This window comes from Trifolium pratense, linkage group LG6, assembly GCF_020283565.1.
Source record: "Trifolium pratense cultivar HEN17-A07 linkage group LG6, ARS_RC_1.1, whole genome shotgun sequence".
In the NCBI taxonomy this organism is placed as follows: Eukaryota; Viridiplantae; Streptophyta; class Magnoliopsida; order Fabales; family Fabaceae; genus Trifolium; species Trifolium pratense.
The window spans coordinates 35,424,855-35,440,086 of record NC_060064.1 but is presented as its reverse complement, the minus strand read 5'-3'; the positions used below and the strand labels follow the sequence as shown (position 1 = coordinate 35,440,086).

General features: G+C 33.2%; 2 protein-coding genes across 2 annotated transcripts; one reads left to right on the top strand and one right to left on the bottom strand.

Moving 5' to 3' along the window:
• Positions 1 to 626: 626 nt before the first annotated feature.
• Positions 627 to 9,794, bottom strand: LOC123890789 (signal peptide peptidase-like 2). Its single transcript, XM_045940485.1, has 15 exons — positions 9,513 to 9,794; positions 8,591 to 8,958; positions 8,345 to 8,503; positions 8,124 to 8,235; positions 7,335 to 7,451; positions 6,136 to 6,293; positions 5,562 to 5,741; positions 5,178 to 5,212; positions 4,907 to 5,063; positions 4,100 to 4,153; positions 3,886 to 3,978; positions 2,683 to 2,825; positions 2,443 to 2,513; positions 1,233 to 1,316; positions 627 to 1,135 (listed from the first exon to the last, which is right to left on the bottom strand). The coding sequence occupies exons 2-15, from the start codon at positions 8,735 to 8,737 to the stop codon at positions 1,032 to 1,034; spliced, it is 1,614 nt and encodes a 537-aa protein (XP_045796441.1). The 5' UTR covers positions 8,738 to 8,958; positions 9,513 to 9,794; the 3' UTR covers positions 627 to 1,031.
• A 1,411-nt stretch (positions 9,795 to 11,205) lies between these two features.
• On the top strand, positions 11,206 to 14,868 carry LOC123890790 (ras-related protein RABA5e-like). The gene is made up of 2 exons (XM_045940486.1): positions 11,206 to 11,796; positions 14,252 to 14,868. Exons 1-2 carry the CDS (start codon positions 11,460 to 11,462, stop codon positions 14,569 to 14,571), a joined length of 657 nt encoding a protein of 218 aa, XP_045796442.1. The 5' UTR covers positions 11,206 to 11,459; the 3' UTR covers positions 14,572 to 14,868.
• The last annotated feature ends 364 nt before the right edge of the window (positions 14,869 to 15,232 follow it).

The window sequence follows — 15,232 nt, the reverse complement described above, 5'->3', positions numbered from 1 at the left end:
ACACCAATTTTAGTCAAAGCATCAACAATCTTGGTTAATTTCACCCAACATATGGACACAAGTTGGATCATTGATGATCCTAAAGACTCTCAAGATCTCATCGACTATGTTATATACAATGTAATAACTTGAACTGAATACACCTATGCTATGCCCAATCTGTCTGTTTCTGATATGGAAAATTGTCAAAGACATTCTTCAAAATAAATATTTTTCCTATTATCTTCATTTGCTTAATCATTGCCTATATCTAAGCAAAGTTGAGATGATAAAATAATAACACATCTCAAATTAAGGAAAACAACTTTTACATATTAAAAAAATATTAACATAAAATTACGTCCAAACGACAGGATGGCCACAATAATAAGTTGTAACACATGTTTTCAAAGTTGAACCAAACCAGATGGTTCAACTGATTGAACCAGGAATCAACACTATCTATAATTTGTTTAAGTTATTTTAGCGATTCAATGATGATTTCATCTCGGTTCGAGTGGTTTAAAGCCGTTAAACCCTAAGTCAGAGGTTTCAATGTCGATTTTCAGTTTTAAAACATCGGTTCTAAAAAGTAACAACTAAAATGATATCTCTAGAACTAGAAAGTAGTACGTCTAAGCTGATAATGTCAGAAATCAAACAACCTATTTAGTAAAAACAACTTAAAAAGTCATACAGCTTTTTTCAACAAAAAGCATTTGGTTTAGAAAGTTCAAGAATATTGTAAAAACTTAACAAAACGAAACTCTTACTGTATCCTTATATACTTGTAAGGTGCATGCATCAATAATCATCAAATTTTAGTTGCACAAGCAATTGACAGAAATCTAAAAAAGAAAAACGATGAGTTGCCTGGGTTCTCCTTCTGTTTTTCCTTCTTTTTACAAGAGAACTACGACGATGGAGCACAACGATAGTTATGGAGCCTGTACACCTGGTGCTTGTCCTAATCACTGCAATTATTCCGTACCATTGAGCTGCGATCATTTCAATTTCTTCAATTTTCAAAGAATGTACTATAGTGTGATCACTTAAACTTCTGAATCTGCAGGCTCTGTGGACAAGGACGAATCTGTGCCATAATTCCAAAGGCTTTTCAGCTCACCTCTTGCAAATCCCAGTATGATAATGACACCTGTTGATTTAATCAAATTAAACAATGACCCAGCATGAGAGATCTAAAACGATGATAACGTGAACAGCTCCACATAATTTCAGCCAAAACTAATTACCTAGTGTGCATGGAACAAGGTAGAGGAGTGCAGGTTGTCCATTTCCGTCCATCAGATATAGCCCCAAATATGTGAAAATGAGGCCTAAAATGTAAAAAGACACTCCGTCATGATATAAGAAATTAATAACACTAACCTATATTACAAGTTTACATTACTGACAAGTTTGTGTGGCTCTATCTCCAAATGGAGTCCTCCATTTCTTTTGAGAAATGGAGAGGATCCTAATTCCCATAAACTAGTAGCATGCAAGTAACTAATTGGATTTTATTGAAATACTATTTAATATTTATAAAACAACCAATAACCGTGCTTGAGATAATTGAGCTACTTGTGCTTTATCAAACAAACAGATAGAAACAGATAATCATCAGTTGCTTGAATTTTATATATAACCTTCTTCGTTAGAGGTCTATCAGGGTTACCCTTTGTGTAGAAATAATTCAAAAGCTGTAAAACACTTTAGAAAAAATAAATCAAGTATTGTTTGATGAAAATTCTTTTTGGTGGCTTATAAAGGGATTTGGCAGAAAATGTAAAAGCCAATGAATCAAACAGAAGTGTCAAATGAGGATATGGTGTGATTAGTTCTTAAAAAAAGCTGGATCCTTTTTATCATAATCACATTCTTAACTTATTGTTGAGAGTCTCGCATTTGAAGACATATGACCTGAAATATCTTAGAGTTGAGTGAGGCACTATTCACCTTACAAAACGATTTTGTAGAGTTGAGTTAGGCCCAATCCAAATTCTAAGAGGGTATCAGAGTTTGTCTAATATCTGTTGGATCACCTAATATTGAACCATTCAGGTCACGCTCGATTTCTAATGTTGGGGATGAGGTGGTGTGCTATTGATATTGGAGGGCTATGGACAGATGTAGTGCTTATAACTAAAATGGGAGGAATCCTTTACCTTACAAGCCAAGTTTGCATTAGTGAGTTAGGCCCAATCCAAATTCTAAGACTTATTTTAGGCCCCTTATGATTAAGAAAGCATATACAGAGTTATTTCACTTCTTCAGAAGTGGGTTATTGCATATTTAGTCATTATAGTAAGAATATGTTTACGATTACCAACTCTAACCAGCCAATGAGTGAATGAAGCCATGAAATACTTGGCCTTAAATGTACACGAGGAAAAAAAATAAGCAACAATTCTGAAGACAGAAAATTATAAATTAATACTAAAACGGAACAAAAGAACTTACCGACGCCATAGCCAATTACCAACCAAAGAAAATATCCATTTAATGCCCCCTTCTTATTATCTTTGTCAAGTCTAGACAACCAAAAGAGAGAATAAGTGTTAAAATGAAGCACCGTGTCAAAAGTACATAGATAAAAGCTTCCGAGAGCAAATTTTTTACTGATCTTTGTGAACATCTTAAACTTTGAAAATCTTGCATAAGTTGCATTTACATTTGACATTGAGATAAGGAATTCGGTACCTATGAGCAAAGGAAACAAGCAAACCAGGAAAGATAATATCTCCAAACCCAATCATCTCGTAACCACCCCATGTATCAAAAAAACGAGGAAATCTCAAAAGCATAGGAAGTGCTTCACCACCAGCCTTGTCACCTCTAGCAACCTGTAAAAGAAGACTAGTATCATATACGATTGAGACAAATATATAAGACAGCACAACTTTCTCTTCCTTTTCAATTAAACATAATCACATTTGAGAAAGAAAACACAAGGTACATTTGATAAGAATAAAGAGCAGTTGTCTTTTCATTATTTAACACACATCTCCATTAGTCAACTCTTTAACTGTAAACTTGTGCATTCACACAGAACAAATGTTCTTGCTAAACACTAATGATATATAAATAATCTACAGCATAAGATGCTAGACACTTGAGCATTCACACAGAACAAAGGTTATCACTAGATCCTCCCTTTCTTCACTGTAACACAGAGCCACTGTAGCATATCACTGGCCATATGCAGTAAGAAGTAGAACATGGAAAATCTCATTTCAAAGAATGTCAAGAAACCACTTTCCCAAAAAGCATGTTCTATTTATTATGGCTGCAGAAGCTGAAGACTGAAGCGCCATGCTCCAGAATTTAAGTTCCACCCCAAAACTCATTTGTTCCAAGTTGTCAGTCATGTCAACGTATATATTAATCAGGTAAACATTGTATATGGACTTCCTTTCTTGCTATGTATTGAAGTTATAGGTTTTATATAAAAGGAGAATAATAAGAATATAATTATAGTGAAACATGATTGATAAAGACCTGATACAAAAGACTAAACACTAATTCCTATTATAGGGATACAAGACTCTTAATTAAGTAGGGAAATCAGGAAACAATCCATGATAATAATTAAGTAATATGGATATTAATCTTAGGAGAAAATCTAAGATACTCTAAAATTAGAAACTAGTCTTGCACAAAAAACTACAATATTCTAACATAATAATAATATCAAGATATGCTGTCTTATATTCTAACACCATACCGAAAGGATACTTTCTCCTCTGACTTCATTTTCTATTTTCTTCTCACTTTCTATCAAAATTTCTTTTTTATCAAGTAAATAAAAGTTAATACATATACTGCTCTACCTTTGAAGATGAAAACTGAACTGAGATAATCCAAGTAAAGAACTAAAGTATTAGTTGTACAGTGAATACTTACTGCAATCATGACGCTTTCATGGAATATCAACGGAGATATAAACACCCAAAAGATGTCGTAGGCAAAAGCACAAGAAAGGAGTACAGTCGCAACCTATTATATTAGATACATAAGAAAATTACAACTAGGGTTGTTTGTAGCAGATTCAGAACAAAATTAGCAAGGGAAGAGTGATTGATTTATTATTGTAGATATGAGGAATCCATTTAGGTACCTTAATATTGGGTAATTGAGCCACCTGCAAGACTGTTATTATCAAACAGATTCCCTGTAAAGAACAAGAAATACATTAAGTGAACAGCACACAGTCAAAGATCAATCACACAGTTAATCATTGGTTAACAGTCTCAAACATACAAGATAGAAAATCAACTTCCAATGCAATGCTTCAGGAAGCTCACTAGGAAGCTCACTATCTCACACAGATATTATTTAATGATTTGACAATAAAAAACTTGAAGAATAGGTGTAGGGAAAAGGAAATAATGGTCAAAAGATTTCCAGTTTATTATAAACTAATGAACCACTAAAGAAATCAGGCGGTTAGCAATGTTAAAACATGAAACCATTCAAAGATCAAGTAAACACTTCACAACTGATCCCTAAGATAGGAATCATTTAGCATCTCTCTATTCCATGTATTCTTGTGAGGAGAAAGTCTCCTAACCATGAATTCCTGTCTTGAAGTTTTTTGACATATGCATACCAGTATGTGCTAGCGTCTATACACTTTATGTAATTTCAGCTTACTGTGTGTGGAAGTGTAATAGAAAACATTCACATATAAATACTAGGCAGAACTACAGTAGAACCACTGCAAACAGAAAATTTCCGCTGTAATTTATTATACAAAGTTTTTAGTTTCCTCTCAACTTAAACTAACAGACAGTATTCACGAACAACTTTTAAGAAAGGGAAGTAACTTTCATCTGCTAAGCATGTGAACAAAGTAAGTTTGAATTTAGACATTGTGGTGATAATAGAAAGACCCGTCATGAAGGTACTATAATATTAAACTTACAAGAGTGTCTTGGAAAATCCACGAATAAGATGCATGTCGAGTAGAAGCCCAGAAAACCGCAAATGCAAAACAGAATAAACACACTACCAGCGAGAAAATAGAAGTCTCTCCGAATAGAGGTACATTCACAGTCTTCTCACCACAATTTTCCCATTTCCTGTTCACATAAATTTTTAAGAAAAAATAAATGATTGAGAAAAATTAACAGAACGTGTGGCATGCAGAAAGAACACCGATTTGCTTTTCTGTCCAGAGAGAGAGATTCTTGTACCTTAAAGTGAGGGTTGTAATACAATTGTGCATCCCCTGAAAAGAAATACAAACTTAAATTAATGGACAGAGGAAATAAAAGCTTTTGATGAGTGATTCTTAGTCAGTCTTTCACACAGACACTGCCACTCTCTTCATCTCCTATTATTTCCTTCATGCAACTTTTAAGTATGAAATTGTCAAAGTTAATTTAGTATAATATGATTAGTATATGCCAAATACTTGAACTGCTAATAGCCTAATAATAACTCAGTTTATATAGACAGATATTCCAATCATGTACGCTAGGCAACTACTACCCTCTTCGTGCATACTATGAAATATGATATTTTGCCAATTTGCAAGAGTGGGAGTACAAGCCATGGAAAGGAATGGATTACATTACCTCAATACCAGCAATGCAGAAAAGTACAATGAGCAACCACAAAAACCAAGATGACATGAAGAAGAACAGGAGAACAAGAAAGGTAGATGCTGATATGATAAATATGACAGCAGCCTTTGAATTAATGTTAACAACTTGCTTATCAGAACCACCTCTTGCTGCTGCAGCATTTTGAGATTCCTAGCAAAAGATTAAAAAAAACGTATATGTAAAATGTTGTGCATTTAAAGATATGTTAAAAATAAACTTGAATGAATTTGTATTAGTTAACAAAATTGTAGGAAGAATACATGTCCGTTTACTATAGTGTACAATTTGTAATAGTTTATGAAATTAAAAGTGGCTGTAAGAAAGAAAATCAAAGATAAAAAGCAATGCCGGTTAGTATACATGTCAATGTCAGTGTGTCTAATACATTTCCCATCTTAGCATTGACAAAAGCATGTCCCCGCTGTTAGACGTTATGGTCACTTACACCCGCATCCAAAAAGTGTTTACTCAAGGCATCATAAACAGACATTTAAGACGTATATATCATGAAATTTAAGGCTGACAAAGGGTTGCAAGGAAAAACCTTGGGATACAATTCATTATAGCGTTCACCAGACTTCTCTGGAGTAGTTATGTCTGACCATAGTGAAGCACATACAATTGTTCCAACAGACACCAACCACAAAAATGCAACTGAGAAGTCTACAAGTGGTCGAGGCGGTGCATACAACAAAACTTCCACTGCAATATACAATTCAAAATTAACCATATGTTGACCATGTAGAAAATAAATCCGACATCTAGGATAAATATGCATTTTATTGATAAAAATAGTCATATTTTTCCTATCTTGTTTGTTCAAAAGAGCATGAAAATGCAAAGGTCCATTTATGTGTTTGTGTGAGAGAAGTATGGTGGAATTTCCGGTCTATGCTTTAAAACCACATGGTAATGTAAATTACCTAATTTTTTCTTGTACTAGTGTTGCATCCATTAGATCAGTCTGAAAATTCAATTCATGATACCATGATGCTTTATTTATGTAATTTTTTATAAACTCAAATCACAAGTGAATTTAAGACGACGAGACAATTCTACACAATTGCTACATAGTAATACAAGTTCCTGCTGTCAAAAAATAATTATAAGCTCCCTGCTACACATCATTTTGTACAACAATACTGCACCAAGGCCTTATCCGACTTGGTAGGTTTGGTGCAAGGATTAATATGCACCGTTGGGCTCAATCAAAAACCTAATGTTTCGATAAAACCAGTTAAACAACCATTTAGAGTAAAGTCTTTCTCAATGATTTTTCTACTTTTTTTTGTAGGTTTTGCTATTCTCTTTTGCCGTATAATTATACTATCTCCTATTTGATTCATTTTTCTTATTGAAGGCTCAAAAGACCTTATTCTCACATGATGATACTGCTTCAAGAGAAGAGAGATTTATTAATCTTTTCTTTATCAACTCTTAAGCCAACTAGGGGTGGAGGAATAAACTCTTCTACAACTACCACAAGCAAGGAGCAAAAACTATTGTCGCACACATCTAAGTAACTATCAACAACAAACAATCAAGCCTTATTGTATTGGGCAGGATCAACTATATAGTCTAAATGTCAACATCCAACTCATACACTTGTTTACTACAGACAAAAAAGATTTGCATCTCATATGCATATGACAATGTTTAAAAGATTTACAAGCCTAAATATTTTTCTCAAAGACAATAATAGTAATTAGTAGAAATATAAACTCTAAAAGTTGAAGCCCTAACCTCTCTTCCCAGTTGTTAAAGATGCGTTAAGAGCTTCTCCTGCTGATTTTGTTATCATCACAACTGGAATTGAAATATTTGCCTCGGTGGTATCTGAGCAAACCATCTCAACGAGATCTAAAATTAAAATTTTAAAAAAAAGTTAGATATCAAATAGAATATTATCACCTAAAAATTTATTGACTGTAGCACATGAAAGAGAAGTGGGTAAGTCATTAATTGCAACTGAAAGCAACATTTCAATTAGTCAATCATAATGGTGCTAAAACATTTAGCAGATACTTAATGGTTAGTGGAAAAGCAAGATGAGATTTCACTATGTCTATGCTTACCATACTACTGAGATTTCATCTTTCCATTTATATTGAATATTGTATTCAGGTTTTAATATACACGAATATGCTTGAGGCTTGAGAAGTAGCTAACTAAAAATGGATGAGAAAGTGACAAGCCTAACACATGAAACTATATAGTCTTATTAGGGCCTATTTGGATTGGGGCTTATTCGAGTTTACCTTCTGAGATAAGCAATTGTTGATAAAAAGAACTTATGACATGTTGATAAGCTATTTGCAGCTTATTATCATATGCTCTCCAGGATAGCTTATGAAAACAGCTTATAGATTATACAAAAACAGTTTGAATTTATTTTATCTTGTGTTTTAGAAGTAGTTTATTAATAAGCGCTTATAATAAGTTTTTTTTATCCAAACAACGATCTTGTTATGTTAAGGAAAGGACATTGTACAACAAATTAAACAATAAAAAAGGAAGGAAAGATAAACAAACCCTCTTCGTCATTTATGATCAAGACAGCAGTAGCGCCCCCAGACTGCGCAATTGTAGCTTTGATTTGGAAATCACAACCCCCACGAACACATAAAGCAACAGAGTCAGATAACTGCAAAAAAGAAGAACAGATACATAACATAACACACACAGTCAGCAGCAGAGTGATTACCTAATCAATCAGCCAAGTTGATGATGATGATTAAAACAGAATAAAGAACCTGAGAAGTTGAAGGAGAACAACAATCAGTTGGATTAGAGAAAAGAACACGAGTTCTGACACTATTGTCTGCCTTTTCTGGCAAGGAAGAACCGAATCTAGCGGTCATGCCGCTATGAGTAATAGCTTCGTCACCGTCGACCCAGTTTTTGACCTTAACCTGAAATTGAATAAAATGAAGATCTCAGAAATTAGGTAGGTAGAAATATGAAATTGAGATAGTTAGTGTTAAAGGTACCTAACCTACCAATTGGAAGGGGTTATTGCAGGATTTGGACTTGGGTGCCCTGTCATCATCGCGTTTGACATCGTCAGAGGCGGATGCAGTTACAAAGAAGAGTAGCACCAACAGCACCGACAGAAAGAAACGGCGGCCGCGAGAAGGAGATGGCATGGTGGTTGATTTGTTGGCAGTTGATGTTACGGTTTCTTCTTTCTTTCTATTCTTCTCTCACACTCACACACACGATGGAATAGAATGGAATGCGTAGATAAACGATCTTGTAATGTAATTAGACTTTATTTACTCACTTGTCTTTATAGTTGAGTTTCACTATAGTTACTGCCGCAATGCATTGCAATCCTTCTTCTTTACTTAGTAGTAACTAGTAACTACTGTATTATCCAAATGCAAATCTATTAACAAACTACGCATATTATTTCTTTATCAAAAAAATACTTTATAAAAACTAAAATACATATGCTATTTTCATCCTTTGTTTCAATAAATTTTATTATTAATGTAATTTTAACAAAAATACATATATTATTTTCATTCTCTCTTCCATTAGGTTCATAAGAGTTAGAACAAACCTCAATACTCAAAGAATATATATGATAGATATATTTTACTACTGACGATAAGAGTTCAACTTACACCTTTGTGAATATATCAATCTCTTTTCTCTTATAGTTTGAGACCTAGGGAGTATATATTAGGATTAAATACATTTATTTTATTTACAAAATTCAAACATTCTAACTTTAATCTTTATTTAAATATTTAAATCTTAATATATATTCGGTCTCTCGCATATTCTTTTGATAAAAACATGTTGGCAAGGAGGACAGTTTAGTGATTGTGCACAAAATTATTCTCACATATTGATTATTAGTTTGTCCGGTAGTAATTGACACTGGACTTTGTAGAAAGAATCACAATTCGATACCTCATGACTGCGATCGGAAGGAGTTGGAACCACTTGTTAATTAAGAATACCTAGTTAGGAGCTTCATTCTTCCGTATCTCGGTTAGATGTCAAAACCAAACTCCAAACCAGAATAGTGAACAAAACAAAAAAAAAATATTCCCTCTTGATTTCACATCTTTTGTATGATGCGCTAGAGACTTACCAGGTAGCACGTGATAGCAGCCGAAACCATGCTGGATTGATTTAGTTTTTTTGTTTGAAAGTTGTTGTGTTACATCATTTTCTTATGAGGCCAGCATATAATCAGCACCAAAACTGTGGTGGACGGCTTTTATATAGCATCTCCAATGCAAGCTAACTTCAATTTCAATGGAGGTTTAACTTAATTTTTGGTGGCTTGCCACATAGTACTTATGAAATTCTTAAGCAACCAAACTAAGCAAAGCATTCTTGACTCCACAAATATTATGTTTTACGTGAGATTGAATCTTAATAATATTATATATTTATTGATGATAAGGTTTTTGGAGAGAATTTCTTCTACAAGTTATGGAATTTAATTTTAAGCAATCCCAAAACTTCATATAATTAGCATACATTAATATTAAAACACAATAAGCTCCAGCTTTTATTTTTAAGTCACCTGCTAATTAACATTGGAAATGTTCCAACCATGTTTCAAACTTAGATAAGATACGGTTCGGAATTTCAGTCATACATATCTTATAGACAAGTTTAGTCGAATTTTCAAAATAAATTTTGTTCAAAGACGAGTGAATATGATTTATTTATTTTTTAAAGCACAAGTGAATATGATTGTTTACTATTAGAGAGATAAAGACACTTATGATCTTTGCACTCACCTTTATATAAGCTTGTTTCTTATCTAAGACCATCTCCAATGGTATAGTACCTATTAGGTACTCATGGTACTTATTAGGTACTACTATTGGAGCACAACACATTTTAGTACCTAATAGGTACCACTTCTAATATAAGAACTCTCTCTTCTTTTTATGGGACCCACTTTATTTAATATATTCAAAAAAATTAATTTGGCAATATTATTTTAAATTAAATTTTAAATTTTAATGATGTGGAGTTATTGATGGGACCCATTTTAGAACTTTTTAAGAAATGCTCCATTGGAGGGGTTGAGTACCTATTAGGTACTATTATTAAAAAAATAATAAATTGATGATGTGTCTATGTGGGACCATTTAAGTACTCAAAAATGAAGTGCTCCATTGTGAATGCTCTAAGTACTACTCCCTCGGCAAGATACACAATTTAAACAAAAATTTGACCAAAAAAAAAATCAATTTAAATTTTTTTAAACATAAATGACCAAATTAAAACCAAAATTTTACCATTGAACCTATTAAATATGAAGTTGCACCAAAAATGTAAAACTTTTACGCATAGATACCCTCATTCAAATCAAGCTATATAAATATTTTCTGAGTTTAATTGATATAAGTAGATAGAGTAAAGAAAATTTACACACTCAACTAATAAAAATGTTTGTGATTGATTTACAGTGTAAAATTATTTTAAGATGTTGCATATTTTTTTCTCATATTTTCTCAATATTTATCGATGTGTTTTAAAAAACTAACCCATAAAAGTGACATTATAAGTGGATACATGCGTAAAAAATGCACAAAAAATTGCATTAATCTCATAAAATATGCTGTAAAAAAATGAAACAATAAATGAAGAAGAAAAAAAAAAAAGGAAGATAGATATGAGAGAGTATTGAATTGAATGCATGAAGTAGTTAGCACTAGATTTGCACCCAAAAAAGTAGCTAGCATTTACCACTAGAAAAACGCAGTTTGTCCACAGTCCAGGTTGTTCACTCGCTATCTCTCACAGCGAAGCAAACAAAACACACACACGCACTCCCTATATTCATTCATTCATTCACTCTCTTTACATAATTTCCAGAATCATCATCTCACAATGTCTAGTTCAGAAGACGAAGGAGGAGAAGAGTATCTTTTCAAAGTCGTTATTATCGGAGATTCCGCCGTCGGTAAATCTAACCTACTCTCCAGATACGCTCGTAACGAGTTCAATCTTCACTCCAAAGCCACAATCGGAGTTGAATTCCAAACTCAAAGCTTAGAAATTGATTCTAAAGAAGTTAAGGCTCAGATTTGGGATACCGCCGGTCAAGAACGCTTCCGTGCTGTTACTTCTGCTTATTATAGAGGCGCCGTCGGTGCTCTCATTGTTTATGATATTAGCCGCAGAACTACTTTCGATAGCGTCGGTCGATGGCTCGATGAACTCAAGAGTCAGTATCTTCTTCTTCTTCTTCTACTTCTATTTCTAGATCTGATCTTACTTATTTCACTTAATGGATTTTATGCTTTTAATTGGTTTTGGATCTACGTTTTGAGCTTTAATTTCTTACTCTACCATGTTTTCAATATCTAATTTCATCGATAAATAAATATGCAGCATGCTTTTATCTATAGTTTCTGTTCTTTCTATTGCTTACTTTGTCTCTTAGTTGATTTTATTGAGCGCAATTTGATCTTCCATTTCCATTAGTAGTATCGTACATGTATGTTACTATGGTGACTTTTTTATAGCTTGCATTAATTATCATCATGTTCACTAGTTAGGTTAGGTTATCTTCATTGTTGTGCCATGTCAAATTCACAGTATTAATTTTATGATCCTAACTGTTCATAAATTTATTGTTGAAATTGAGGTAATTTCGGTGAAAGAATATGAGAAAATAATAATGAACAATAAAATATTATTGATAATGATGTCAATAACCCTAATTACAATATTTACCTTATTTACATTAATCAAATAGTATGATACTACCTTGGTATTTATAACCAAGTGAATAAATTTAAATCTAAACTAAATCCCTTTATTATAGGGCTAAGAATAAACAAACTAAATCGAGATATTTTCTCAACAAATAATATTATAATATTTTCTATTCTAACACTCCCCCTCAAGCTAAAGCTTACTAAGCTTTAAGCTTGTTACAAAATTAACCCTGAAAATAAATTAAATCCATTGATAGCAAGCCATAAAGAGCAGCAATCAAAGAAGTAGTAAAGCAGCGACCGAAGAGATGAATCCATATCAAATTAAGTAAAAATGTCCGCAGATTAAAGTATCACAAACGGGGTATGCCCGCGGATTAACGTATCACAAACGGGGTATGCCCGCGGATTAAGGGAAAACAAACGGGGTATGCCCGCGGATTAAGGTATCACAAACGGGGTATGCCCGCGGATTAAGGGATAACAAACGGGGTATGCGCGCAAATTAAGGGATCACAAACGGGTAACTGTGGTTAAAGGTAACGAGACCCGCGGATTAAAGAATCACAAACGGGTAACGGGATTAAAGGTAACGGGGACCCGCGGATTAAAGAATCACAAACGGGTAACAGGATTAAAGGTAACGGGGACCCGCGGATTAAAGAATCACAAACGGGTAACAAAATAAAAAGAAATTTCAATGACGGCTAGGGTTTATATGAAAAAAAAGGTTAAGTAAAGCATATATGAACAAAAAGGTAAGTAAAACGAAGAATAATCGAGAGTTAAATCTCGGGGAAAATTGCAGCGGAATTATGTTTCAAGGTGGATACCATGGCTCTGATACCATGTTGAAATTGAGGTAATTTCGGTGAAAGAATATGAGAAAATAATAAGGAACAATAAAATATTATTGATAATGATGTCAATAACCCTAATTACAATATTTACCTTATTTACATTAATCAAATAGTATGATACTACCTTGGTATTTATAACCAAGTGAATAAATTTAAATCTAAACTAAATCCCTTTATTATAGGGCTAAGAATAAACAAACTAAATCGAGATATTTTCTCAACAAATAATATTATAATATTTTCTATTCTAACATTTATTACTCTCGCACTATAAAGGAAGTAACTAAATTTTATTAGTCTCACACTATGAAAGAGATAGATAGATTTCTGATAGGACCAATTGTTTGCTAGACTTTACTTACCTCGCGACCAAACTCTACATTACCGAGGCCCCTTAGTAAAAAGTAAACTATATATCTATGAGAAGAATCATTGAAAAATTATCCTACCTAATATATAGTATTTTGATTACATGGTTCAAAATTGCGATCCCAGCAAAAATTTCACCGCAAAATATGAGGAAATATGGTGGATGCAGTTGTAATTGCTGTTGTCATGATGTTGTGAAGACCTACAAAAACTAGGGGGGAAATTGCATTGACCTCACCCAAGGTCTCTTTAAATGACACTCGCATCCCCTTTGGTTTTCGCATAAGGTCTCTTTTAAATGACACTGACACCCCTTTAATTTTCACAATGCACTTACATACTCGTATTAACACTTTCCCCCCATTATTTCTCTATCCGTCCTTCACGAAAAGACACTAGAATGCACACACTCCTGTTGTGCTGCCAGGAACTTAACGATACCTGCCATATATCTAATAGTAAGTGCAGCGAGAAAAAAAAAACATCTGATGCAGTTTTTTAAGGAAATAGAGGAAGTGGGTGCTTTTTGAAAACTATTGGGAATGTGAATGTCATTTAAAAAGTCCTTAGGGAGGTCAATGCAATTTCCTCGAAAAAGTACTTTTATAATTGTTGTGGTTAATTGAGGTTGCGGACTTTAATTTTAAACTGTTTGATTGTATAATTAAATGTTTGTGCGTATCTAGAAGGTTGAAGTATCATTTTTGTGTGTTTGATAACTGTGATGCAGCTCATTGTGATACTACAGTGGCAATGATGCTGGTGGGAAACAAGTGTGATTTGGATAATATAAGGGATGTGAGCATTGATGAAGGTAAAAGCCTTGCAGAATCAGAAGGTTTATTTTTCATGGAAACCTCTGCTTTGGACTCTACAAATGTGAAGACAGCTTTTGAGATGGTTATTAGAGAGATATACAACAATGTTAGCAGGAAGGTCCTCAACTCAGACACTTACAAGGCTGAATTATCTGTCAACAGGGTTAGTCTTGTTAACAATGGCAACTCTACATCAAAGCAAAACAGTAGCTATTTTTCTTGCTGTTCCTGAATTTGGTTTTTTTGTTGGTTTTGAGTAATTAAAAATTCAATTGAGCTGGGTTCTTCTTTCATGGAATATCATTTGAATAGTTTTTGGATTACAACTACAAAAGACAAATACATAGCAATGAAAATTTATATATATCTTCAATTTGAAGTAAACGGGTTTTAATTGTATAATCTGGGGGGTACAGTGAGATTGTAATTTCGGTTAATGAAGTGGACATCCATTTACGTCATGTTTAGCAGTAATTTCTGAGATATGATTGTTGTTCTTGATTAATCAGTATAGTTTACAAGTTTCCAATTTGCCTATTGTTTGCTTGCCAATGTTACATTGAAGGTTTGCATGTGCTAGAGAATTCTGTGTACTGGAATTTTTGTTTTATGTTTACTTGGTCAAACAGAAGTTGCCTTTTAGTTCACGAGTTTCTTTTAATTTTGACGGATATGTAGTATGTGTCCTACACTGATAGGTGTTGTTGAACTTTTGAGTTTTGACTTGCAGCTTTTCAATCTTTTTGTTTGCAATGCTTTTTGCCAACGGATGTTTAGATGTTTAACTTAAAAAAATAAATTTATGATAATTTAAATGCTAACGAAATTGTTTTGAGAAACTAAACTCGTGTGTAATAGTGAATTTCAAGAATGTAACGACAAAAATTTAGAGT